The following is a 27,066-nucleotide window of genomic DNA, read 5'->3' as shown; positions in this document are numbered from 1 at the left end:
GACCCCCGCCGGCCGGCCCCCAGCCCCAGCCCCGGAGGGAGCTCATGGGAGTATGAAGGAGATGGTAGGAGGCTGCTGCGTATGTTCGGACGAGAGGGGCTGGGCCGAGAACCCGCTGGTCTACTGCGATGGGCACGCGTGCAGCGTGGCCGTCCACCAAGGTACGGGGGTGGCCCGCGGGGGGCTGCGGGACCCCGGGGGCGGTGCGCGTGGGACGCCCCCGGCCGCGCCCTCCGGAGACCTCCCGGGGCTCGCGCGCCCCTCCCCCACCCCACCTGAAGGGAAGGGAGGCGTGGGGGGCTCCCCCCGCCAGGTCCTGGAGGACCAGGTCAGGCATTGTTTTCTTGCCTATTGTTCCAGTCCTGCGCCCCCCACCCCAAGTTGAGGGAGTTTGGGGAGAGTCTAGGGAGCAATGAGTGAACTCCCCACGCCCCACACCGCCAGTGTCGGGGCTGCTGGGGGAATGTTTACCTGTGAGGTGTCCCCTCCCGCCGGGTTATTTTGGTCCCAGCTCCGGGAGGAAGAGGTCAAGGGGGGGTCATCCCCCCTCGCTTCCGGATACTGGGAGGAGCGGAATTGGGAAGGGAGGAGAAGGGTCCCAGGGGAGAAGGGACTCCTAAAATCCTCCCAGGAAGAGCTGAGGATAGCAGAGAGGTTGTGCCGGGGGCCCGAATCGAGAAGAGGGAGGTTTGGAGTTTCCCCCAGCAGCACATGGTTCGGGAGTTAACTCCTTGAGGAATCTTGCCGAGGGCGCAGGCTGGCATCTCCCGCCCGTCTGGCACAGGCAGCTGGGCCCCCCCTTCCTGGGACAACCCTTGATGCTGTGGCTGCGGGATCTTCCCGCCACTCTCCTCTTGGTTACTAGCACTGGACCTGCCCTCAGCCTTGACTTTCGACCTGTACCTGTGACACAGTTAGAGGCAGAAGATGAGGTCCCTGGACCCCCTCCTTCCCCGTCTTGTCCCTTACTGGCCCTTTAAGAAACCCCCCCCATAACAACAAAACGTGTTTGAGTGTCGTGACTGTTGTCCCCTCTTGTTTTTCTCTGTTCTCGATGCTGAGGGCTGGTCCCAGGCAGGAGCTGGGAAACAAGTCCAGAAAGGGCGTGGGGGGAGGATCTTCTAGAAGTTTAAGGTCAAGGACTCAGACTTCCCGCTCCTGTTTGTAGTGCTGGGTTGTGTGGTTAAAGGCTGGTTTTGTGCTGTTGGTCATTCCTGAAGTCTTGCTGCTTAGCGAGTGACCCCCAGTCAGGGGAGCAGCCCCCCCTGCTGGAACTGGCTCTGGTCCTTTGGAGGCACTCCCTTCCCCGTTAGTCTGGGAAAGTGCCACGGGCTGACAGCTTTGCTCACTGGCTCTCCTCCCCCACCCCAGCTTGCTATGGCATCGTTCAGGTGCCAACGGGACCCTGGTTCTGCCGGAAATGTGAATCTCAGGAGCGAGCAGCCAGGGTGGTGAGTTCGAGGCTGCCTCTCACTGTTCCCCTCAACCCCGCCCCCAGCATCTCCTGGTTGAGCTAGGGGACGCTGAGGCTGAGGCTAGGGTGGGACTTAGCTCTGTCACATGGACTTCCTGTTTTCTGCAGATCGACTGCCAACCCCTCTCTCCCTTAGCCCTTCCCTCACTCTGCCCCACCTCAGGCATGGGGACTTTGGTTTTTACTTGTTTGAACTTTTTATTATGGAAAGTTCCAACATGTGTGAAAGTAGAAGGAATACTATATAATGAACCTCACGTCCCCATCCTCATCTTCAACAATTACCAACTCATGGCCAATCCTGTTTCTGCTGTACCCCCACCCATTCGCCCTAGATCTTATCATTTCATCCTGGGGCCCTTTGAATGTGTTCAGGGAGGGCCCAGCTCAGCAGATCCCCCAACCCCTGTGCCCCCTTGCGTTGGCAGAGGTGTGAGCTGTGCCCACACAAAGACGGGGCATTGAAGAGGACTGATAATGGAGGTGAGGCCCCCGAGCAGGGTCTGGGAAGGCAGGAGTGGACTGGGAGGGGTGGAGGCTGGGTTTCCTTCCCCGGCTGCTCTGGAATCATATGGGAAGCCTGTGGGGAAGACTGTGAAGAAGGTGACAGTCTGCAGCATGGGGTCGTGAGGGGTGGGGTCTCGGGCTTGCCATCCTGAGGCCGGCCCCACACTGCCCCAGGCTGGGCCCACGTGGTGTGTGCCCTCTACATCCCTGAGGTGCAGTTTGCCAACGTGCTCACCATGGAGCCCATCGTGCTGCAGTACGTGCCTCATGATCGCTTCAACAAGGTCAGCGGCCCCTGCCGTCCCCTACCAGTCCCCTCCCTGGCCAACCGTCCTTGGGTCCCTCTAGCACTTTCTTCATCTAGTGTAATTTGATTCTGTCCAACCAACACTTTCAGGGAACTCAGGAGGTAGGTAGGTACCTACCCCTGAGCCCCCCTTCTATTGACAGACACTCATGTTCTGGGACTCAGGTGGAATAGTCTCCCTTGCAGCCGTGCTGCCAGAGGGTAGACCTTCGAAAGTGATTCATGCATTCGTTCACTGGACACATTTTATTGAGTGCCTACTATGTGCCAGCCCTGGTACAAGCTAACAGGCACACAATGTCCCATATTGATCGAGACAGATGTGCTGCCTGCCCAGTGGAACTGACATTCTTGTGGGAAGACTATAAATATCAATAAACAGGCAAATGAATTAAATGCAATTTGTGATAAGTGCTGTGAAGAACATAAGGCACTGAAATAAAGAATACCTGGTTGGGGCTTACTGTAGATCTAGTGCTCAGCCGAGACCTGGGGCAGGGAAATGAGCCAGCCTTGAGCAGGGCGAGGGCCTGGGTTCTAGAAGAATGCATGGGAAACACCCAGAGGTGGGCATAAGCTCCCCAGCGAACAAGAAAGACAGTCCTTGCCTTGCAGAGCTCACCATGCAAGGCCCGTGCTGTCCAATATAGTCGCCACTGGCCATGCATAGCTATGGAAATTAATTAAAATTAAATACAATTTAGAATCCAGGTCCTCAGTCACAGTACCCACACTTCAAGTGCTAATAACCCATATGACTAGTGGCTACTGTGTTAGTGCAGATTGTAGAACATTCCCTCACTGCAGAAAGTTCTGTTGGACAGCATTGATCTGGGATTGTGGGGAGAGGATGGAACTGAGGGGGAGGCCAAAGGATCCATTAGGTAGAAGGACAGGGCCTCCCTGGAGGAGGGGACGATTGCACTGTGTCCTGCAGACATGTTACATCTGCGAGGAGCAGGGCCGGGAGAGCAAGGCGGCTTCCGGAGCCTGCATGACCTGTAACCGCCACGGATGTCGACAGGCTTTCCACGTCACCTGGTGAGAACCCTGCCCCAACCCCCTTGCCCCCTGCCCCCCAAGGTTTGTCATGGCTAGGGGCCAGGTGGGCTCATCTAGCTGCTATCTCTTTGGTGCTGGCGGCAGTGCTTCCCTCGGATGGTCTTGGCTTTGCCTCAGCAGGGGTCCCGGAGGGTAGGAGGAAGGTGGCTGGTCTGGTCTGTGGCCACGGCCGTCTCAGGCCGACCTCTCCTGGTTAGTGCCCAGATGGCAGGCCTGCTGTGTGAGGAAGAGGTGCTGGAGGTGGACAACGTCAAGTACTGCGGCTACTGCAAGTACCACTTCAGCAAGATGGTGAGTCCCAGCTGGCAGTGCACGAGCGGCCGGTCAGTCACAGTTTGGAGGGCGTGGGCTCTGGGCCAGGCCTGTGCCTGGTGCTGGGAGGACAGAGAGGGAGAGAACCCAGTCCCTGCCCTTGAAGCTCTCCATTCAATGGGGACCAAATTCGGGGTATGAACGGGAGCTGAACTAAGCGGCCCATCCCAGAAGACAGAGCTCAGGCCCTGCTTGTCAGAATCTGGGAGGCTGCAAGGAAGAGGCAGCATTTAAGCTGAGTAGGGATGGAAATAAGCCAACATTTGTGTGGGAGTCAACATTTACTCTGCCCCAGCCTCTGTACTCAGTTATTCACATGTGCAATTCTGTGTAATCTTCCCACCAGCCCTAAAAACTAGGTGTACTGTGTTTTCCCCATTTTACAGATGAGTAAATGAAGGCTCACTGAGGCTATGTAACTTAGAGCTGGTGGATGGGATTCTGAACAGGTAGCCTGATTGGAAAGCTCCGTAGGAGCCTGCCAAGCAGAGAGAAAGGAGTCCCAAGCAGAGGGGCTGGTGTGATGAAAAGGGCACACCCGTGTGGCAGGAGGACAGGGTGTTTGGTGAGGAAGAAGCGGGAGATGAGGCGAGGAAGCTTAGGCAGTGCCAGAGCTGGGCTCACTTCTGCCCCAGGCTTCAGGGGCCCAAGGAGAGGCTGGGAAGGGTACTTGCTATGTTCGTGGAGAGACTTGCGTGTTCCAAAAGCTGCGAGGCGTCCTGGAGAGGTAGGCTGCAGCTTGGACCTCCCCTCACCAGGCCACAGGCTCGTAAGGCTTGTAAGCAGGAGAGTAACATGATCAGATTTGTTTTTTAGGAAGATTACCCTGGCAGCCGCTGCGAAGCTGGATTGGAAGGGCCGAGGCTGGCGGCCGGGAGACAGCTGCGAGAAGGGGGGTTGGAGGGATGAGGCTGGATGCTAGAACTGTTTCTAGGTAGGCTTGCCTAAATGTGGGGGTGGCTGAGAAGCAGGAGTTGAGGGTACCGTATGGGATCCAGGCTCTACACACTGGGTGGATAGAGCTTGAACACCGGGGGTGCCATGAATGGAGGGTGCGGCTGGCTTCTGCAGGGTCAACGCGTGTCCTGGTTTATGCCTGTTGCCCTGGTATAATTACTAATCGCTCCCCCCTTTCATTTTCAAAAGTGTCCTGGTTTGGATCATAAATTACACGATCACCTTGGTTTTAGAGTTTGATGACAACTTAGGACAATGTAGGGAGTGTGGTTTGGTTTGCAGGAGGTGCCAAGTAGAGACATTCAGATTTGGTGGATGTCAGGCCTCAGGCTGGGCAGTAGTGGCAGCCCCAGGCTTATACGGCTGGCACTGGAGTCCCTGGGTGTCCACGAGGAGAAGGTGGGCCACTGTGGGAAGGGAGCCAGGAAAGAGAGCACTCAGCAGGGCAGGAGCCGTGCCCCACGCCATGGAGCCGGACAAGGCCTGAAATTAGCGCTTGGATTTGGCAGTTGGGAGGTAGTTGGTGACCTGAGAGGGAGCAGCTGCAAGCCTGGGGTGGGTGAAGCCGCAGACTGGGTGCGGGGAGTGCCTTAGCCGGGAAGGGATTGGAGGAGGCAGCATGAGGGTTGTTTGGGTTTTGTTTTCCACGTTCACTACAGGTAACTGCTTCAGGTCAAGGGCATCATACCCTTTGGGACAGGAGCAGCCAGTGTGGTGGAGGGGAAAGGCCAGGAACAAGGGAGAAGGGGGTCGTGTCTGGAGCAAAGTGTGTGGAGGGGGTGCTGGGGTGTGGAGTGCAGGGGAGCATAGGCGCCCCACGAGTGTCCCCTGCACATCCGCTGGCCCAGGGAAAGAGGTGGGAGTGGCCGTAGCACACTGTGGAAAGAGCGAGAGCCCTGTGCCTTGCTGGGGGCCGAGACATACCCCTGCCCCTTCTGGGCCTCAGTTGTTGAATCTGTACATTGGATAAGCTGGCTGGGGAAGCTCTAGGAGTTTCAGGCTAGAGAATGTCCTTCTGCTGAGCGGAACATCGTGGAGGACTTGAGTGACAGACAGGGCAGATGGGGCTGGCCCCGGCCCCCAGGATCATTTGACCTTCAGGAAGCTTTCCCTAAGCTGGTAAGAGGAGAGTCTGGCAACTCCTCTCAATTCTCTTCCCCAGAAGACATCCCGGCACACCAGCGGGGGAGGAGGAGGAGGAGGAGGCAGCAGCAGCAGCGGCACAGGGGGAGGTGGCAGTGGCTTCATCTCTGGCAGGAGAAGCCGGTCAGCCTCACCGTCCACCCAGCAGGAGAAGCACCCCACCCACCACGAGAGGGGCCAGAAGAAGGTAGAGCCCTTTCGTCCGCCTCTCCTGCCCACATTCCCACATGTAGACGTCTCTCAAGAAGCCACCATGAGGTGCCCCCAAAGTCTTGGCGCCTGCCCTCTTCCTTCCTCTGGGGCCACTGAGGGCAAGAGGGGGCTGAGGAAGTAGGAGAGTGGGGGTCCTGGAGGGGAGCTGGGGCCCTGGCTTCTCTTTGGCTCTCTGTGTCTGTGGTTCCTCCAGGTCCTCCCCATGACATGACAGTGTCCCCATAGCCCCAGACACATGGCCCTGCACAGCACACACCTCTCCACAGTCCAGTTTGTACATGCACATGCCTGTGTACCCTCCCGCCACACTTCACATGTGCCTTACTCCCCTTTGCTCAGCTCTGTGTCCCAGGTAGACACCCTCGCAGGTGTGTGCTCACGTGTGTGGTGCTCTGTGTCACTGGCGTGATAATGGGACAGGCTATTTTTAGCAGGCAGTGAGGGTGGAGGAGGGGCTGTTGGCTCTCCAAGGAACTTGCTGGAGCCACTCCTTCCAGCCAGTCCCCCATCCCTGCCTGGGGGACATGATACCCACAGAGCCCCATCTCTGAAAGGGGGCCAGCTCCCCACACTTCATGTTTGTCCTCCCAGTACAATATCTGGTCACCTCTCCCTCCCTAGAGTCGAAAGGACAAAGAACGCCTTAAACAGAAGCACAAGAAGCGGCCTGAGTCACCCCCCAGCATCCTTACCCCACCCGTGGTCCCCGCTGCTGACAAGGTACTGCTGCCACATTCAGGAGGGATGTGCATTGGTCTGCTGGCCTGGGGATGGCAGTGGGAGGGAGGAGACGTATGAGAGGTTAGGGGTGCCAGGGACCTGGGTGCCCTCCCCAAAGCTCCAGGTTAGTGGCACACCCTCTGCCAGCCTGGAGAGGGCCCTTGCTCCTTAGCCCCACCACTCACTGACCCACCATGAGGGTGGGAATGGGATGGGGGTACTGGTGGCCAGATGTTCACATCTGCCTCTGTCCAGACAGAGGACCTCAGCACTGGGCTCCTGTCTGCAGAGAGTGGGGGTACGGCACTCAGGCCTCTTCTCCAAGCTCCTGGAGCTGAGGAACACCCCCACCCTCACCCCCACCCCAAAGCCTGTCACTTAACCAAAATCCCACTCCATAAAGGTTGGAGAGGCTAAAAGTGCTAACCAAGGGGCTATGGAGGGAAGGCCCCTGGACAACACCCCAAAACCCCTACTCATCCCACCCTTCCTAGCAGGGGCAGGGCACCTCAGGTCTGTCTCCTGAAATGGGCGGCATCTGGATTAGCCACGGGCAGGCCCTGCCCTAGGCCAGGGAGTCTCTAATCCAAGCCACAGCACCCCTCCCTGTCCCTCCCTGCAACCTGCCACCCTCCCTGTGGAAGGAGAACCTGGGGGGCCTGGAGAAACTGCTTCCTCCTGTCGCCATTCTTGCCCCTTCACCAGCCGCCCTGCAGATAGTTGGCAGAGCTCTGGGCATCTGAGCAGGAGGCTCAGGTATCAGGTTTCCAGGGTGATGTTACTGTGGCAACTGCCCCAGTAACCCTCTCCCTGCCCTGCTTCCCAGGGTTCACCTGGAAAGCTTGTCATTGATGCCCTCTGACCTTCCAGGGGCCTGTAGGCAGGTGGCAAGAAAGGGCCAGAGATCTGAGAGGTCCCCTAGTAACTGGGTGTCCTTGCACACGCCAGAGAACTCTGCCCATCCCCCTCCCCGCCCCAGCATTTCAGCTACCCTTCCCCCCAGCCCCTCTCTTCCCTTGCTCTGAGAACCACATCTGGCTCCCTTCAGAACTCCAGCTGTTGAAAAGAACAAAGAGGAAGACAGAGACCAGGGCTCCGCCCAAGAGGGCAGTGCAAGGGTGGCTCTCATTTCCCCCATCCATCCTCCCTCCAGCATTTGTTCATTCAGCTCAGCACAATTTACTGAATACCTGGTCTCGACCAGGAGGAAAAGTGCTGTCCCTGGCAGTAACATGAGGCACAAGCTCACTCGCCACATGCCAGGCTCTCTTCTAGAACTGGGGGATGGAAGGGGTATGTGGGGATTAGTTCCTTTAGCGCCCAAAATAATCCAGTGAAGTAGGTATTTTGCTAACCCGTTTAGTAAATGAAGAAGCCGAGGCACAGACAGGTTCAGTAATTTGCCTGAAAACACACAGCCAGTAAGCGGTAGAGTAGAGGTGAACACAGGCAGTCTGGCTTGAAGGCCTGCGCTCACTGCCACACGGTGGCTCTGCGGAACATTAATAGCAGCTGCCGCCGTCAGACTTACTGTCATTACTGACCCCATACCATGTATCTGGCATCATGCTCCTTATAACTCTCTAGGTAGGCATAATTCGCCCCGTAAGGACGGTGGACTCAGTGAGGTCGAGAGACCGCACGACATAACACGGCGGTAAAGGGCAGAGCCCGCGGGCCCGTGCTCCTTTGACCACCACCCTGCCGCCCTCAAAGGTTACTGAGGCCTCAGACATAGGACAGTACATTCCAGTGCAGAGTGGCAACTGTTGACAGGTGGATGTGTCAACACGGTGCCCTGGAAATAAGAGGACAGAGTGGCTTGTTCCACCCCGTGTATCTAGGGAGGCATCATGGAAGAGGGACTTGCCAGCTGGATTTTAAAGGACAGGAAGTTTCCCAGGAAGAGTAAGGATAGGTTCTTCTGGCAGAGGCTCAGTGAGTGCGTGCTCAGGTTGTCTAGGAAGAGCAAAGGGGTCAGAGGATGGGGTGAGAGCCAGGTGGCTGCGGCTTGGGTGCACGCGGAGGGTGTGGGGGCAACCAGAGTGCCAAGGCTGGGACAGAGCAGCCCATTTCCCTGTGGTTCCTTTGTGCTGCCCATGCCACTTCCCAGCATGGGTCCAGCCCTGAGGCCCCTCAGGTGTTTGCGTGGATGAATGAATGGCCAGACAAGTAGATCAGTACAAACTCTAGGACAGTTTGCATCTCTCCCTCACCCTCCATCTCCCCTGCTTTAGGCAAAGGACAGACACCTTCTTGGGCTGAGTGTGCCCCTCTGCCCGACACCCACAAGCCTCACAGCTGCCTCCCTGTCTCCCCGGTCTAGGAGTTCCCACCCTGTTCCTCCCTGGAAGTCCTTCGTGAAGCCAGCTCCAGGCTCTCCCAGCTCGCCCTGGGCCTGGGCCCTCCTGCTCCACTCCCAAGTCAGGGTGAGCCCATGCTCAGGTGGCTGGCGCTGAGCCTTCCTCTCTCCTCTCTTCCCTCAGGTCTCCTCCTCGGCTTCCTCTTCCTCTCACCACGAAGCCAGCACGCAGGAGACCTCCGAGAGCAGCAGGGACTCAAAGGGGAAAAAGTCTTCCAGCCATAGCCTGAGTCACAAGGGGAGGAAACTGAGCAGTGGGAAAGGTGTGAGCAGTTTTACCTCCGCCTCTTCCTCCTCTTCCTCCTCCTCTTCCTCCTCCTCTGGGGGGCCCTTCCAGCCTGCAGGTGAGTGTGGGCATCCGGGAGGAGGCTGGGAGCAGGAACAGTCTTTTGTCCTGAGCTTTTCTGGCAAAGGGCCTTTGCCCATTGGCTTGCATCTCATTTATTTTAAGTGGGTTCAGGATACAGACAGGATTCCCCACCCAGTGACTCCTTTCCAAACCCTCCCCTCCATCCTTCACTTCTTGCGCAGGAACTCTCCTCCCCTCCCTCTCAGGGACCAACCAATCCCATAACAACACTCATTGTCCCCTATGCTTGTGCTGCAAATTGCCATTTTTAAAGCACCCACATTACTGTCGTTTCCTGTAAGCTCTACAGTCCTGCAGTGAGGTCAGTAGGGTGGGAGTCACTCTCTTCCCATTTTATGGCAAGTGGGAAAGCTGGAGGGGTGGGGAACACTCATCCCAGGACACAGACAGTGGCAGAGCTGGGACAGGAAACGAGAGTGCTCTCCCCGCAGTGCATGCAGGAGTGGGAGGGAGTGAGGGGCTCTGGGGTCCAGCCATAATTCCGTTCTTCCTCTGTACAGTCTCGTCCCTGCAGAACTCCCCTGACTTCTCCGCATTCCCCAAGCTGGAGCAGCCAGAGGAGGACAAGTACTCCAAGCCCACAGCCCCCGCCCCTTCAGCCCCTCCCTCTCCCTCAGCCCCCGAGCCCCCCAAGGCTGACCTCTTTGAGCAGAAGGTGGTCTTCTCTGGCTTTGGGCCCATCATGCGCTTCTCCACCACCACCTCCAGCTCGGGCCGGGCCCGGGCCCCCTCCCCTGGGGACTACAAGTCTCCCCATGTCACTGGGGCCTCAGCGGGCACCCACAAGCGGATGCCCACACTGAGCGCCACCCCTGCACCTGCCGAGGAGACCCCTGAGACAGGCCTGAAGGAGAAGAAGCACAAAGCCAGCAAAAGGAGCCGACACGGGCCAGGCCGCCCCAAGGGCAGCCGGAACAAGGAGGGCACTGGGGGCCTGGCTGCCCCCTCCCTGCCTGGCGCCCAGCTGGCTGGCTTTACCGCCACTGCTGCCTCACCCTTCTCTGGTGGCTCCCTGGTCAGCTCTGGCCTGGGTGGTCTGGCCTCCCGCACCTTTGGGCCTTCTGGGAGCTTGCCCAGCCTGAGTCTGGAATCACCTCTGCTGGGGGCAGGTTAGTGACCCCTGGGGTCAGGGCATTTCAGGGCCTAGCCAGGCTAATGAGGGCACAGAGGCACATACATGCAGTTAGAAGGAAATGTGATGGAAACTCCTCCAAAGAACAGAGGTAAAGGATGGAGGTGACAGTCACCTCTAAGACACACCCCTATACCAGCCTTCTGCATGGTTGTAGTGGGAAAGACTGGAGTAGATTGGCAGCAGGACTTAACCAAGTCGTGGGAGGGGGATTAGAATAGCTAGGAATTCCCCAGCCAGGGGCAGGACAGTTAAATAAGCAGGCACATCAAGCAGATGTCACCCAGGCAAGAAGTGACATCTTTGCAGCAAGAGGGTTAGACTGGTGTGTTTAGCCAGGTCCCAGGGTGTACACTCCCAGGGAGGGGCTGTCCCAGTCGCCTGACTGAGGAGTCTAGTGGGGAAGGTGACTGTGTGCTTCCGTCTGTGTCCTTGTCCCTGTAGGCATCTACACCAGTAATAAGGACCCCATCTCCCACAGTGGTGGGATGCTGCGGGCTGTCTGCAGCACCCCCCTCTCCTCCAGCCTGTTGGGGCCCCCAGGGACCTCGGCCCTGCCCCGCCTCAGCCGCTCCCCATTCACCAGCACCCTCCCCTCCTCCTCTGCTTCTATCTCCACCACTCAGGTGAGACCCTGCTTCTGGGCTCCTCCTTCCCTGGACAGGTTGGGGACAGACTGCAGAGACCCCAGCCCTCCGTGGGAATTTGAGAGATTGGACTTGATTGCCATCAGAACTCTCCCACGTGGTCCTCTCCTCCCCAGCATGCCTAGTCCCCCACACCCCTGTCACACAGTTGTGCCCTAGATCCAAGAATAACCACCAGGCTGGATTCTACCTCCCTTCCCTCAGGTGTTTTCTCTGGCTGGCTCTACCTTTAGCCTTCCTTCTACCCACATCTTTGGAACCCCCATGGGTGCCATTAACCCCCTCCTCACCCAAGCCGAGAGCAGCCACACAGGTATGTGAATCTCTGACCCTGTTCCCCTTTCTTCCCAAAGGCCTGAGTGACACCCATCACCTGCATGTGACCTCAGAAAGAATGGGAGGGCTTTCTGGCTGCCCCTTCCCTCTGGCCATTGCCATCCCTGCAAAAAAAAAAAAAAAAAAAAAAATTTGCACACAACAAATCAGGTGGGCAGGGCAGGGCGGAATTAGTGCTATATTTTACAGAAGAAAAAGGCGGAGGGATAGATAAATGTCTTGTTCGAGACAGTTGCGGTAGGGAATGGCAGAGCCAGAGCTCAAATTCTGATTTCCTGACTCCAAGCCCAGTGCTTTTACCGCTGCCGCCTAGCTCCCCGCTGGCCTCTTAGTGTATCCTTGGGATCAGCGGTTACAGAGGACCCACCAGTTGGGCAACCTGCTGTCCGGGTATTCAGGAGTTAAGGGGGCGGGCCACAAGCTCCCCGCCCTCTCCCTGGAGAGTCAACCCAGCCCCAGGGAGCTAATTGGCACAAAGACACCACCGGTCAGGCTAGGGGGCGGGGCTTACTGCCGGGTTGCCAGTTCAAGTAAATCTTCTTAAAGGGGCCAAAGTATGATTCTAGGTTTAAGACCCCACAGAGTAGGGTGACTGTATTTTCTCAACTCAAAGCGGGATTTTGTTGCCCAGCGAAGAGTTTTGTCTTCTGAATTAGGCGTTTCTGAATATAAAAAGTCATACAAAGCTAATTATGATAATAGCTACAATTATAAAGGACTTGCTGCATACCAGCTAAACCCTTTAGCTAAACCCATTTATTACCTTCTTTTAATCCTAGTAATAGTCACTTCACAGAGGCTAGTTACAAGCCCAAGGTCACACAGCAAGTTAATGTCAGGTTCAGGTTCAATCCAGATCTGTCTTGGCCTCATATATTTATAAGCTCCCAGGAAAGAAATTGGCAGGTAGATCTGAAGATAGCCAGGCAGCCAGAGCTTTTCTGCCTAGAGAAAGGGGGAGGGAGCAGATGCGAAGGCTTTGCCTCCCAGGGGGCAGAGTTTCCAAGCCAGGGCCCTTGGCACCTTACCATCTTGAATTGCCAGTCAGGGGTAGGAGGGTACTGGGGAGGGGGGTCCGCAGTGAGATCCCAGATCCCCTACCGCCCCCCACCCACCTCCCCATGGGACCCTGAGGCAGAAGGCACCTTTCCCCGCTGATCCCTGCCTTCCCTTCTTCCAAGAGCCAGACCTGGAGGACTGCAGCTTCCGATGTCGGGGGACCTCCCCCCAGGAGAGTCTGTCTTCCATGTGAGGGAGGGGACGGTGGTTTGGGGAAGGGCTGGAAGCGGGCTGGGCGGGAGGGACACTCAAGGGAGGAGGTGGGGAGAGACTGGAACTCCTGACGGGGGAGGAGTGGGGATCCTGGACTGGTCAGGTCAGCCTGAGTCCTATTTTCCCTCTGACTGCAGGTCCCCCATCAGCAGCCTCCCTGCACTCTTCGACCAGACAGCCTCCGCACCCTGCGGGGCTGTCCAGTTAGACCCTGCAGCCCCAGGGACTACTAACATGGAGCAGCTGCTGGAGAAGCAGGGCGACGGGGAGGCCGGTGTCAACAGTGAGGAGGGGTGGCACAGGGCAGAGAGACCTGCCCCAGGGCCCCAACTCTTGTCACCTTTCTCCTGAGGTCCCCACACCCCTTTAAGGTGCCGCCCCACCTTGACTCCAGGCAACCTGGGGCCTCACCTTTAACCCTTGCTAGGCCTTGCTACCGCCCCACCCCCTGCACCCCGCCTTTGGCCCTCATGGCCTTCTGGCCCAGACCTTACCGAACCCCAAACCCTTGCTTCCGCACACCCCTTCTTTCCTAATCTCGTGGCCTGGACCCTCGAGCCTTGGTCCCCATCCCTGGTCCTCACATCTGGCTCCCAAGGTCCCATGTCACCCCTCCGAGCTCACCTGTCCCTCATTAGGCTGGCGCCTTCTTTTTGAGGTCTGAGTCCTCTTTCCCCAGGCCCCGCCCCTCCCCGCCCCCTCCTCTGGCTCCGCCCACCTCCCATAGTCTCGGGCCTCAGACACCTTCGCTCTCTCTGCAGTCGTGGAGATGCTGAAGGCGTTGCACGCGCTGCAGAAGGAAAACCAGCGGCTGCAGGAGCAGATCCTGAGCCTGACGGCCAAGAAGGAACGGCTGCAGATTCTCAACGTGCAGCTCTCTGTGCCCTTCCCCGCCCTGCCTGCCGCCCTGCCTGCCGCCAATGGCCCTGTCCCTGGGCCCTATGGCCTGCCTCCCCAAGGTAAGGGGGTCCCGCCCAGCCCAGGGGTGGGGGTCCATGCTGGCAGTTCGAACTGGCTCTGACTCAAGCCCCTGACCTCCCTCCCTCAGCCGGCAGCAGCGACTCCTTGAGCACCAGCAAGAGCCCTCCGGGGAAGAGCAGTCTGGGCTTGGACAACTCACTGTCCACGTCTTCTGAGGTGGGCGCTGCGAGGAGGAATCGGGGCAGGGAGGAGGGAGGAGAGACTCCTCTTCTAGGACTCATCTTTACCCTGCAGCTGTCGAAAGCAGGGCAGTGAAGTGATTGGCTGAGCGATTGATTGAGTCATTCGTGCATCCCTCAATCAAGTAATGTTTATGAGGTGCCTACTTAGTGCCAGGCACTGGTGAGCAAAACTGACATAATCGTGCTCCTGGAGATACGCTAGCTAAATCCACAACAACAATGAATAATTGCAAACTGGGAGAAGTGCTAAAATGGAAATAAGTTGACGGCTGTGAGAGAATGGAGGGAGGGGTGGTTCTGTGGATAGAAAGTGGTTAGGGAAGGTCTTGAGAAGTATTTGTGAAGGGTTTATCACAGCGCCTCACGCAAAATAATCCCTGCGAGACTGGTGGTGGTTGGAATAGCGGTTGCTCTTGTTGTGTTGTGGTTATTTTGGGAATCTAACAAACTGGGTTCCTGTTTTCTTTCTGCCATTTAGTAACTGTGCGATTTGGGCAGTAATAGTCATAATAATAACCAGCATTAATTGCACACTTGCCCATTGCCGTGCCCTGTGCTAAGATTTTTAAAGCATTGATTTAGTTTTCCCAATAACCTATAGAATGGGTACTACTGTTACCCCCAGATTATGAGTGGGTGGACTAAGATGACCCCACCGAGTCCGCCCAGGCCATTGGGTTGTGGAGACTGAATTTGAACCTGAGCCTTTCACTCCAGCTGTAGTGCTCTTGCCTGCAGTTACTTAACCTGTCCGAGAATCCGTGGCTTCACCCATAAGATGGGAGTAATGAGATAGTACAGGTCGAGTACTAAACCCTGTACCTGCTTCCCCAGATGGTCACGGCCATCATCATTGTCCATTATGAAATGAGGATGGTGAGGGATGCTGGGCCCCCAGGAAGGGTCAGGAAACATGATCTGTGAAGCCCGTTTGGATTCTTAGCCTTCGTCCCTGGGCCTTGCTTCTTCCTCCAGGGTGCCTAGGGGTGAGGCGGGGGTGGCTGTGTTCTGTGAGAATGCTGGTGGGTGCTGGGCCAGGGGCCAGGAAGGTCATGCTGGCCCTCTGACCCCTCCCTTCCCCCTCCCTCCCCAGGACCCACACTCAGGCTGCCCGAGCCGCAGCAGCTCGTCGCTGTCCTTCCACAGCACGCCCCCACCGCTGCCCCTGCTCCAGCAGAGCCCTGCCACCCTGCCCCTGGCCCTGCCTGGGGCCCCTGCCCCACTCCCGCCCCAGCCGCAGAACGGGTTGGGCCGGGCACCCGGGGCAGCAGGGCTGGGGGCCATGCCCATGGCTGAGGGGCTGTTGGGGGGGCTGGCGGGCAGCGGGGGCCTGCCCCTCAATGGGCTCCTGGGGGGGTTGAATGGGGCGGCTGCCTCCAACCCTGCGGGCTTGAGCCAGGCTGGCGGGGCCCCCACGCTGCAGCTGCCAGGTTGTCTCAACAGGTGAGGGAGAGCTCAGCCCTGGGGAAGGGAATGGGAGGCTGGCTCTGGGAGGGATTCCCCCGTAAACACCCATACTGCCCCCAAAAGGAAAAATGTCCTCTGGTCTTAGAGAGTATATAATCCTAGTCATCTGTTGACTAGACTGTTAGATGTGAATGTCTGGATGGTAGCTCTCCAGGGACAAAAGAGTCTGTTTATTTCCTGTCCCCCACTCTAGATTTTCCCTCTGGGACAGTCCTGCCATCTCACTTGTATCCTTCCCACTGCACCCTCTGAGCTCAGTGCTCTGAGATCGCACATCCCTCCTCTCCTCTCCTGGGCTCAGGGAGTCTGGGGGCTTGTGGGGGTGGGAGGAAGAGTGTTTCCCTGGCCATTTCCCAAGGTCTGTGTGTTGTCCCCCTGCATTAGCCTAACGGAGCAGCAGAGACACCTCCTTCAGCAGCAAGAGCAGCAGCTCCAGCAACTGCAGCAGCTCCTTGCCTCCCCGCAGCTGACCCCGGTAATGCCCCCCTTCCCCTTCCCCGGCTGCCTCAGGCACCCCTTGCACCCTGGTCCCCAAGCTCTGCCTGGAAGGGCCTATCTCTGAGGACCTGGGAGGGCAGGAGCAGAAGAAAGGGAGAAAAAAGCTCTAGGCTGGGTTGAGATCGAGCCTGTGGGACTGGGGCTGGGGCCCTATGGGGCATCATGCAGGCCAAGGGCATAAAGACTGTTCTCAGGAAAGGGCTGCTGTAGTGGCCCCAGATTACATCGCGGTGAGAGGACCTGGAGGGTGGCAAGTCCTCTGTCACTGAGCGTTTCAATCCCCAAGGATCTTCTAGGGAAACTCCTATGTGGAGGTTAGGTGGCTGAGCAGGTGACACCGCCTCAACCAGAGCAGCAGCTTTTGGGTCTGTCTTGTACGTTGGGTTCTGCTGAGATTGCCTTTGGTGAAAAGGAGTTTTGCCTTTTCAAACTGAAGGGGTGTCTCTCTGACGCTATTCTAGTTGGGGGGCTACCCAATTCACCAAAAGGAAAAAAAAATGAGGGAGTAGAAAAATAGGAAAAATAAACATTTTCATATAAAGAAACATTAGAAAGACAGGAAACCAACTCAACTGGTTACCTATCGGGGCCAGATGGGAACAAGAGTAGGAGCAAGATTTCTTAAGGTGTAAAGTTTGATATATTTTGGCTTTGGGGACACTGAGAATGCTTTGCCTATTCAAAGCAAAATTAAATGAATGTTAAATGTTAAAAAACAGAACAAAAAAAGAGGGGGAGCTGAAAACTATGGACCTAGTTTAGTGTTTTTCAACTTGGGATGAAACCACTCTCGGGCTATTTGTGGTTGTCTTAGCAACTGAGGAACTGATTCAGTGGACAGAGAGGGGATGTTCAATATCCCGCACCTGGCCGATATCGCGCCTGGTGACAAACACGGATGGTGTGTGGCTGTTTTCTTGTCCAGATGGGCAAACTGAGGCCCAGAGTAGGAGGTTAGAGACAGAACCTTCACTGTCTCACAGGTCTCCTGCCTCATGGTTCCACGTGATAGGTTGGGGCCCAGGCCAAACAGGGCAGGCAGGCGCAGGGAAGAGACCCCAGGGACCATTGGCCAATGAGCAGTCTGGCCCCCTTGCAGGAACACCAGACTGTTGTCTACCAGATGATCCAGCAGATCCAGCAGAAGCGGGAACTGCAGCGGCTGCAGATGGCCGGGGGCTCCCAGCTGCCCATGGCCAGCCTGCTGGCAGGAAGCTCCACCCCACTGCTGTCCGCGGGCACCCCTGGCCTGCTGCCCACAGCATCTGCCCCACCCCTGCTGCCCGCTGGAGCCCTAGTGGCTCCCTCGCTTGGCAACAACACAAGTCTCATGGCTGCAGCAGCTGCGGCTGCAGCAGTAGCAGCAGCAGGCGGACCTCCAGTCCTCACTGCCCAGACCAACCCCTTCCTCAGCCTGTCGGGGGCGGACGGCAGTGGCAGTGGCCCCAAAGGAGGGGTAAGTAAGAGGTCCGGGGCCTTCCTGTCTCCCTTCTGAGGGATGGGCAGAGATGGACCATCAGAAAATATATCCTAGGATGCATGAGCAAGGGAAGGAAGCAAGCCCTAGACCCCAGACCCCAGGGCCTCTGCTTGCACTTGGGTGCCCTCCTGCAGGGCTAAGAAAGATCCAGTCTGAGCATGGGCTAATAGAAAAAGGACCAATTAAAAAACAGCCTTCTGGGAAGACCAATTAGAAAAGGCCATTTCCTTTCTGAGCAGACCAATTAGGAAAAGATGACCCTCGGGGCAGATCAGTGTGAGAAAGGCCTTGGCTGGCTCAGGGCCACTCAGCTGGGTGCCCTTGTGCAGGGCAGTTTCCCCACCCCCACACATTGACATTAGCTGCACCACTAAGCCAGCGCCAGGCCAGAGGCTCAGCCTGCCCCTCGCACCCTATAGCAGCTTTCTTGGTCTGGGAAGCTGTTCTCAGACCAGACACCTCCAAACCCCTAGCCTCCCTTCCTCTCTTTCCAGACCGCTGACAAAGGAGCCTCAGCCAACCAGGAAAAAGGCTAAACCTACTCATATCCCTTCTGACCCCCCAAGTGGAGGGGGCAGATCCTGGCCTGAGGGGTTCTAGCCTAGAGCAGGCACCTGCGCCCAGACACTGGAGAGCCCCGGCCCAGAGCCTGTGCGGAGGCCCAGGGAGTGTGGGGAGCTCCTGGTGCCGAGGACCGAGACTGAGAGGGGAGCCCCTTCCAGCTGGGCCCCTGCACTCTGTGCACCCTCCTCCGTGTGAGAGGCTCGTAGGAAGGACAGGCCCCAAGCCCACCTAGAAGTCCCCACCCTCGGAAAATGTTTTGGGGTCCCCCAGAGAGCATAAGTAGGGGGCTGGCTGGACCTGTCACATAAAATGGATCAGCACTTGAATGGGGAGAAGTAGAGAGACAGGCCCTGGGCCTGTCCCTGTGTGGAAATCTTTTATGGAAGGAGGGCTGGCCCGACTTGACCTGCAGTTCTTTCCTGACTTGGGCAGACGGCAGAAGGGATCCCTTGGAATGTTTCTCGCCATCCCTTCCCCGTTGCGGGTCACAAGCTGAGCTTGTAAAAGCCCACAGATGGAGGGGGCTGAGGAAGGGGCTGAATAGCATCATACTCAGCCCATGCCTCCCCCACCTTGTGGGTCCCCAGTGATGGGGAGGGGAGGGTGGGTGGCGGAGGCCCCAGCCTTCCTTGGTGCCCCTCTCCGTGTTTGCACTATTGGATTTAGGAGTGCCGAGGGCGGGGAGATGGAGCTGCCTGACTCTTAGAGTGTGAATGAGCGTGTGCCTGTATGCGCGTGCGTGTGTATGTGTGCGCGCGAGCGTGTGTCTGTCTGTCTCTCTCCCCCTGGACCTGGGGCAGCACGGGCAGGGATAGGAGCAATGGTCAGATGATGCGGCACCGGAGGGGGGGAGCTCCCAGCTCTTGTTTGCACCCTCCCCACCTCACCAACTTTGGTCCCTTTCTGGGGCACACATGGTTAACAAAAACCAGAACAGTACTCCAATATTGGAGAGTAACTGGGGGCTGGGGGCTTTGAATCAGGGTAATATCCTGCCTTCCCTCCCCCAGACCTCACATGGTCTCAGGGCCCCCTTCGGGCCCCCTTCCCCATTGATAGCTTGGTCCTTCTTCCCCGGCACAAGGGGAGCCCCAGGGCTGGGGGAGAGGGCAAGGAGGGGTAAAGTGCCACTTCTTTTAGCAAAAGCCTCCCTCCCAGAATTAGCCAGCCTGCCTCCAGCACCCCACCCACCCCCACCAACCAGGGGAGCCGCTTAAGCTGACCTAACCACCATCCCCTCACCCACCAGCTGTTTCCCCCGGGGCATAGTGGGCAATTCTCATCTTAAAAGAGCCCCCACTTGCCCAGGGCCTTCGTGGCAGAGGCCAGGTGGGGCTGTCAGGAGAGAGGCGAGCAAGGCTTGTGCTCCTGTTGCCGTTGCACTGGGTTGGAGCCGAGGGGAGGCGTTTCCAGCTCTCCCTGATGCTCCTGTCTTGTCGGTCGGTCTCTTTGCATGTGTGGATTTATTTGTGTGTGTTTCTGTTTGGGTTTTTGTTGTTGGGTTTTTTTTTTGTTTTTGTTTTGTTTTTAAATAAAGAAAGAAGTGTATATTTTTGGCAACAACAGAAACGTAGTGCAGATATATTTTTGCCTGTGCTGCTCAACTGTTTTTTTTCTGATACTGAAAATAATATTAATATTCCTGTTGATAAGACTTTGTAAGACTTTAGGGAGCTGATAATGGAGGGGGTGGGTGGGGATCCTTCAGAGGCAATTTCTTAAGCACTTGCAAGGGCTTGGGGGAGGGGGGATGCAGTTGTGATGACCTCAGAAATACTCACTTTTTATTAATGCTAAATACCAGTGAGAAGGAAATGATAGAATTCAACATTTTATTTATCTTAATCTATTAAGCTCTGTAACTCCCTGCCTCCAAACCACTGAAAAGAAAATAACCTTCAGAGATTCTTGGAGTTGCTCATTCACACCCCGCCCTTGCCCTAGGCTGGCCCACTTAGAGCTGAGGTTAACTTCTCTTCTGGAAGGTAAGGGAAGTAAATCCACCCCAAGGCTGCTGTGTTGGAGAGAGAGAGGTCCAAATGATGTAGTGCACTGGAACCAAGACCCCCAGCACACTCTGCCATCCCCCAACCCAAAATCTGGGGTTCTCCAACTTTCCCTTTGCATTCGATGCTGCGGCAGATTGTCAGGTTGGATTTGAAGAAGGGACGCGGACTGGGTGTGGATTGGTGCTGTGCACCGCTCCCCACCCGTGCCCACAGCCCTTAGGAGAAGTAGTGGCATTTCCTTCTGAGGGAGCAGAAGGAAAGGTCTGGGAGATCTTTGGGAGGAGCAGGATGCCAATGCCAAGGATGACTGTAATGACCTCACCCTCTCCCAGCCTCAGTCCCTTCTTTGACAATGAACTTAAATTGGGGGGGTGGGAAGGGACTCAGATTTTTAGATCTCTGTCTGGGGGAGGGGAAGGATGTGGTTTGCAGAGCGGAAGCAGGGTTGGAAGATACATGAGAGTGGAGCTCTATGTGTCACAGCGAGGAGGGTGAGTGGGTGTGCATGCAGAGCCGCTGTCTGCTGTGGGATCACAACTGGTGCGGTGGCAGAGCTGGAAGAGACCCGTCTTTAAGGGTCATTTGCTCCGAGCCTAGCAGGGGCGGGAGCAAAGGCTCAGTGGCAGAGCCAGGACCAGCCCTCAGGACTATGGCTTCCTGGTCCTTGGCTCCCCTGCCCCCCTGTGTGGCCTCCACATGGCTGTCTGTTCCTGTGTGTGACACATGGTGTGAGTGCAGGGCTGTGCCTAAGGCGGGAGGGTGTCCACATAGCACTGACAGCCTTAGCTCAGAGCTGATGGATCCTCTCCATAGACGACACACTTGAAGGGTCCTCTTGTTTTGTTTTTCCTGTTTGTGGGTGTTTCTCCTCGGGCTGCTGGGTCTATGGCTGCCGAGAGGACCCCTGCCCATTCTCGTACTGAGTTCTAGGGAAGTGCTCGCCTCGTACTCTTAGGAAGGGCCTATAGGAATGAGGGGAGCCCAAGCCCCCTGAGAAAGGTCCCAAACTGGAAACACAGACAGGTTTTCAAAGGCATAGGCTCCCCCTGCCAGTTTCCAGCATCTTTCTTGCTTTGCGGTGGGCCGGGTCTGGTCAGCTTGCTCCCCTTCTTTGTCCCAGCTTACTTCCTGGGGAGAGGTGGCTAGAGGGACTGTGGTGTCTTCACCTGGGAATCTGGAGGAAGGTGGGGAAGTGGCCTTGGTGCCCTCCTGCCACATCAGTCCGGATTAAAAGTGTCTAGCTCCTGACCACTTTGTCTTGATCTACTGAAAACTCGGGGACTGAGGGGCGCTCTCTTTCCCCATTATTCACTTTCTCAACGCGGGACTTGGGTGGTGGGATGAGGACCCAAGCCCTGGCTCCCACCTTTCCATCCCAGCCTGTTTCCATGTAGCAGACCCTTCCTAGGGAGCGGGGAGGGGAAGCCACCGATTGCAAACCCAGGGGCTCCTTTTTCATTCTTTCTAAAATCTCCTTTATATCCTCAGCCCAAAAGGCAATGCCCCCGCCACCTCCAAGCCTGGAATTGTGCATAACCCGGATCTTGTATCTTTGTATAACGGATGTTATTTGTACGAAGGGCAGTTCGTAAACAGCACTTGTTCTTTTAATAAAAGAATGTTTTGCAAAAAAAAAAAAAAAATCCAAAAAGACCCTGCTTGGTCTGGCTTTATTGAAGGGAAAGGGAGGTGGGTGCCAACGGTGGAGCCTGCGGGAAGGCTGGGGGCGGGCACGGTCCACGACACTCCTGTCAGCACTTAGAGCAGCAGTTCACACGCCAGAGCGCACCAGGCAGCCGGGTGCATGCAGAGGACGCAGGGCCCCGCGCCGCACCCTCCGGAACGCGGGCTCCGCTCTTCACCGGCTCCCGGGGTGATGAGATGCGCTTCCGGAAGCAGGGCCTTAGACTCTTCGTGGGAAAACGGCTGCCAGGAGGGTCCCCTCTCCCGCGGAGGTGGCCTCGGGCGGCGGTGCTCTGCGCCCCGTATTCCGCAGACAGGCCCGTCCCAATGGGGGCGCCAGGAGCGGCCCGCGCCACGCTGCGGGGACCTGAGGAGGCCGCTGGGCGGGCGCCGCGGCCCCTGCGCGTGCGGAGCCCCGCGGCGCCTTCCGGCCCGAGGCGGGGCGGGGCCGGGCAGGCGGGGAGGCGGAGGGAGCGGAAAAGTGACCGGGCGGGGTGGGGCTGGCGAGCGCAGCGCTCCGTGGGTTGTGCGCGGTGTGGGGGCGATGCTGCAGCCGGCGGCGCGCCGCGCCTGGGTGAGCACCCCATGCCCAGCCCTACCCAGCCCAGGTCTCCTCTCCTGCTTCAGGGAGCCCCCGTCCCGGGCCAGGCCCAGCGTCCCGAGGACCCCGCGCAGCCGCCAGCTTCGCAGCTCTCCACTCAGCAACCTTTCCCTGAGCGCCTGCTCGTGCCAGGATCTCCCCAGCAAGACTCCTTAGCTTGTGACCCCTTTTTCGGACCCTCATTTCTCCCACTCCCCGCCTTTAGCCTGTTAGCTTTTCCTTCCCAGATGGCTTCCCCCGGCCTCCCCTTGTCAGTGATTTTATTTTTCTGTTTCCAAACCACCGTCTTGTGATGCCTGTGTGCTTTGCAGAACCTCAACCAGAGGCGGGACATCTCCTCCTGGCTAGTAAGTACCCCCAGCCTCCCCTCCTGCTCGCACAAGTTCCCCAGGCCTGGAGACCAGGGAGTGGAACCAGGAAGAATACAGCCGTATTCTCCAGACTCCAGGCTCCCAGCGCCTTGTCTCTGTCACCCTCATGGCTCTAGGGGAGGTGGAGTGGACCAGAGGGCACTGGGCAGGAAGCCTAGCTTTGGCGCTGAAGACAGCAGTGCCTGATTAACTGGGCCCCAGGTGTGGGTGGCCCAGCCTTAGGATGGCAGGATCTGGGCCCTCCCTCCCTAGCACCCAGGTAGGAGCCAGGGTTTGAAATCTCTTCTCTGTACAGAGCTCAGAGTCCTTATGGTGTCATGGGGGGAATGCCCTTGCTGGGTTGCAGCAGATCAGCCTCCTGTGGAGGAAGCCTGCCACACCTCCAGGCCAGTGGGAAACTGGCAGAAAAGTGCTTCTAGAATTTGAGCTGACCCTGAGCCCCTCATCTTCCCTGGCCCCAGGCCCGGTGGTTCCCCAAAACCCCAGCCAAGCCTGTGGTGGCCCTGAAAACGCCCATCAAGGTGGAGCTGGTAGCTGGGAAAACCTACAGGTGGTGTGTATGTGGCCGCAGCAAGAAACAGGTGAGAGACCCTACCCCGCCTTCCCGTTGACCTATGACACTTCTGGTTGGGGGACAGGATAGTGTCCCCTGGGAGTTCCCACCCAACATGGACCTCTTCTTCCCACACATACCTGAGGGACACCAAGGGGGCTTGGAGGTGAAAGAATACTCGAAGGCCAGCGCCACCAGCAGCCTCGAGCTCACTTGTTTGCATCTACCCCTTGAAATGAAGCTGGAGAGACAAAGTCACACAGCCAGGCTGCTGGAGCCCGGCTTCTGGACTCTTCTGGTCTCTTTCCTTCTCCGAGGCACCTTCCTGGGCTCCCAGCTCTAAGGCACCGAGAGGTGCGCCTGTCTCTTTCCCTCGCTCCTTCCTCCTTCCGGGAAGTTTCTGGGCCAGAGGTTTCCAGGCCCTCGACCCCAGTATTGGGAAAAGATTCTGCCCAGGCTCTCCTGCTCCAAAGCTTCCCAGCCTTCCCCTGTGCCCCTCTCCGGTCCTCTTCCTCCAGAAAACCCTTCCCTTTCTGTTAACAGTTGATGTGACTTTCCTGGTTGCCCACCACAGCCTGCTGTCTTCTCAGCTTTGTTGCCTGCCCCAGACCCCTTCTCCCTTCTGCTCCAGCAGGAACCCTGCCCATATTCTTAGCCTCCTGGGCGGGCCCCTTTCCTTCCTGAGCTAAGCTCTGAACTGTGTTCCTCCAAGCCGTGTGGTATGGTGTCAGCAACCCAGGGTCCCGAACCCCACTTAGGTGCACCTGCCTCTGCCTCATGCCCTCTGGGCCAGGTTGCTGATTTTTATTGGCACAATTCTCTCACCTCTCCTCCCCATCCCACCCTGGTTCTAAGGTCAAGAAGCCTTGGCTCCAGCTCAGCCACTAACTAGCAAGGCAAGTCACTTCTCTGGGCCTGTTTCCATCCCCCAGTTTCTGCGTGAACAGCTTCTGGGAGGATGGGGAGTGTACTCCTGCACCAGGCAGCCGGTTTGCTATGGGACCTCCCTGTCATGCCAGTTGTTGCCTGGAGCCAGGCAAAACTGCTACTGCAGTGTTAAGGCACGCAGGCGCTCTCCAACCCAGGGAAGTTTTTATCCTGGGAACATGAGAAAGAAAGAAATTTCATGAACCAACAGAGATTCAGAGCCATTAAAAAAAAAAAAAAAAAAAAGGCCGGGCGCGGCGGCTCACGCCTGTAATCCTAGCTCTCTGGGAGGCCGAGGCGGGCGGATTGTTTGAGCTCAGGAGTTCAAAACCAGCCTGAGCAAGAGCGAGACCCCATCTCTACTAAAAATAGAAAGAAATTAATTGGACAACTAAAAATATATAGAAAAAATTAGCCGGGCATGGTGGCGCATGCCTGTAGTCCCAGCTACTCGGGAGGCTGAGGCAGGAGGATCGCTTGAGCCCAGGAGTTTGAGGTTGCCGTGAGCTAGTTGCCCGGAACTCTAGCCCGGGCAACACAGTGAGACTCTGTCTCAGAAAAAAAAAAAAAAAAAGCCTATTAGCGTAAATGTTGCTGATACCAGAGGTCACCTTGAAAATTCTGTCCTGTGTCCTGGCCCTCTAGGCCCCCCAGGGACTAGTGCTGTAAAGACACATAGTTACTGAACACTTATTACCAGCAAAGTGCATGATGACCATTTATTTATTTCCTTGGGACAACCCTACTCGCTACCCCCACGTTACATGAGAGAGGTAAATTAGTGAAGCCAGGCAGCCTCCCTCGGGAGCCTGGGCCCCAGAGACTGTGCTCCACTCCCCTTGAGCTCTGGGACCTGCCCTGCCCCACCCAGGAGGTGGGGTCAGGTCTTTGATTCCTCTTTCCCACACCAGCCCTTCTGCGATGGCTCCCACTTCTTCCAACGCACTGGCCTATCCCCACTCAAGTTCAAGGCCCAGGAGACCCGCATTGTGGCACTCTGTACCTGCAAAGCCACCCAGAAGCCCCCGTACTGTGATGGCACCCACAGGAGTGAGCAGGTGCAGAAGGCAGAAGTGGGCTCCCCACTGTGAGAGGGTGGCTGCTGCCCAGTCCCGCGTGGCCTTGGCCCCAGGCCTGATAGGAGCCCCTCTGTGGGAAGGAAACCGAGTGCTAAGCCCAAGAAGGGATCATCTGAAGACCCCAGCACCCACAGCTGGCTCGTGAAGGAATTGTTTCCCATAACCTGAGGTCCTCAGTCTGGGGAAGCCAGGAGTGGGCCCCTGATTCAGCACCTGCCAGTGAAGACAGCATTAAACAAGCATGCCCACCCAGAGTGGTGTCCTTGTAGTCACTGGTGTGGGGCACATGCCTATTTCCTGCTCCAGATTTCAGCCTGTGCGTGGGCTGAGGGCACCTGACCAGCCGCAGGGAGGGCTGTTCAGGTTCATCCCATACAAGGCCCCCAAGGCAGGGAGAACCCAGAGATAAGAGGCATAATGAGGCTAGGGGACCCCCCACCCTTGCCCTTCTCCCCTTTCTGTACCCCAAAGAACTACAGGCTCCAGAGAGAATGCAGCATTTATTACAAAGCCAAGAGATACAAATGTCCCAGGGCAGGAGGAAGGTACAGTCACAGGAGCTCAGACACACGACAAGGTGCAAACACAGACAAACCCATTGGGGGCAGGGGGCGGGGGTGGGGGGAGCGTCCCAACCCACACACCTAGGTTGTGATAGAATCTCCGCTCTTACCCCCTCACCTCCTCCAGATCTATGTACATTTGAGGAAACAAGGTGGGCAGGGATCCGCTGGGGCCTGTCCCTATGGAGGTGGTCCACTGACCTCTGGAGTGGGGCTGGGGTCAGAGCTGCCATCTTGTGCTTTTAGATGCTGCCATTGCTCTGTCCTGCCTGGGCCTCAGCAGGGGGTGGAGAGGGACCTGGAGGGCTGTTTGCCTGTGGCAAAATCTGGGGTCTGTGCTTGTCTGAGGTTAACCCCACCCCACCCCCTCCACCCTTGGCCCTAAGTCCTGCTCGTAAGGGTTCCTGGGTGAGGGCAGGGGCCAGGAGGGGGTGAAGCGGTTCACAATGCTAAAGCCACAGTGGAATTTCAGGGGCTGAGGCCTCCTGTGGCCTGAAATCTTCCACAGGATAAATGATGAAAGGGCCACACACACAGGAGAGAGGAAAAAAGGGGCAGAACTATCTATTTGCACAAAGTTGCCACTGCAAGAGGCGGCGAGGGAGATGCCATCTCTGCAGCCCGCTCGCCCCTCGGAAGCGGGGACAAGCTGCACTGGTGAAAGGCACTGTCTGAGCAATTCTCTGGACATTCAACAACGGGGGGCCCTGCTCAGGGGCCGGACAGCAGCCGACATGGGTAGAGAACAGGGTGCACCCCTACACGCAGCCAGTCAGAATTGTGCCTAAAGCTTTGGGGGCTGGTGGGGCCCCCCAACATCTCATCTGCCTTGGGAAACGGGGGGGGGCAGAACTTTACTGGGCCTCACATGACCCCCTCCAGTCTACCTCCAGGTGCCCCCCAAAAGAGCAAAACAAATTACACGAGACCCCCTAAAAATGAACACCCCATCCCTCACACATACACACACACATAAAGTTTGTTTCCTGTGGCATTTAAATTAATCTGGTTGGTCCATAGAAAATAAGTATGTATATTTGGTTTTTCCTATGTACATACACACATAAAGTTTGTTTCCTGTGGCATTTAAATTAATCTGGTTGGTCCATAGAAAATAAGTATGTATATTTGGTCATATATATGTACATATATATATAGAGAGAGAGAGACAGAGAGAGAGAGGGAGACAGAGAGAGAGAAAGAGAAAGAGAGACAGAGAGAGAGAAAGAAAGAGAAAGAGAGACAGAAAGACAGAGAGAAAGAGAGACAGAGAGAGACAGAGAGACAGAGAGAG

At 56.9% G+C, this 27,066-nt stretch overlaps 2 protein-coding genes across 3 annotated transcripts; both read left to right on the top strand.

Moving 5' to 3' along the window:
- The first annotated feature begins 18 nt into the window (after window positions 1-18).
- Window positions 19-19,716, top strand: MLLT6 (myeloid/lymphoid or mixed-lineage leukemia (trithorax homolog, Drosophila); translocated to, 6). Of its 2 annotated transcripts, none has more exons than XM_012662461.1 (20): window positions 19-161; window positions 1,372-1,451; window positions 1,903-1,957; window positions 2,156-2,265; window positions 3,226-3,329; window positions 3,548-3,641; window positions 5,782-5,949; window positions 6,597-6,695; window positions 9,182-9,320; window positions 9,928-10,536; window positions 11,004-11,185; window positions 11,411-11,519; window positions 12,724-12,790; window positions 12,952-13,097; window positions 13,576-13,773; window positions 13,863-13,951; window positions 15,071-15,420; window positions 15,829-15,919; window positions 17,042-17,398; window positions 17,917-19,716. In XM_012662461.1, exons 1-20 carry the CDS (start codon window positions 53-55, stop codon window positions 17,956-17,958), a joined length of 3,198 nt encoding a protein of 1,065 aa, XP_012517915.1. In that variant the 5' UTR covers window positions 19-52; the 3' UTR covers window positions 17,959-19,716. The 2 variants fall into 2 exon arrangements, with proteins under 2 accessions (XP_012517915.1, XP_012517908.1); XM_012662454.1 differs by having other exon boundaries at window positions 9,182-9,401.
- A 2,468-nt stretch (window positions 19,717-22,184) lies between these two features.
- Window positions 22,185-25,451, top strand: CISD3 (CDGSH iron sulfur domain 3). Its single transcript, XM_012662440.1, has 4 exons — window positions 22,185-22,252; window positions 22,591-22,626; window positions 23,112-23,231; window positions 25,042-25,451. The coding sequence occupies exons 1-4, from the start codon at window positions 22,223-22,225 to the stop codon at window positions 25,219-25,221; spliced, it is 366 nt and encodes a 121-aa protein (XP_012517894.1). The 5' UTR covers window positions 22,185-22,222; the 3' UTR covers window positions 25,222-25,451.
- Window positions 25,452-27,066: the final 1,615 nt, after the last annotated feature.

The sequence above is a fragment of the Propithecus coquereli genome, unplaced genomic scaffold (genome assembly GCF_000956105.1).
Source record: "Propithecus coquereli isolate 6110/MARCELLA unplaced genomic scaffold, Pcoq_1.0 Scaffold119, whole genome shotgun sequence".
NCBI classification, from domain to species: Eukaryota; Metazoa; Chordata; class Mammalia; order Primates; family Indriidae; genus Propithecus; species Propithecus coquereli.
Note: the sequence above shows the minus strand (reverse complement) of the source record. Positions and strands in the feature narration are given on the sequence as shown.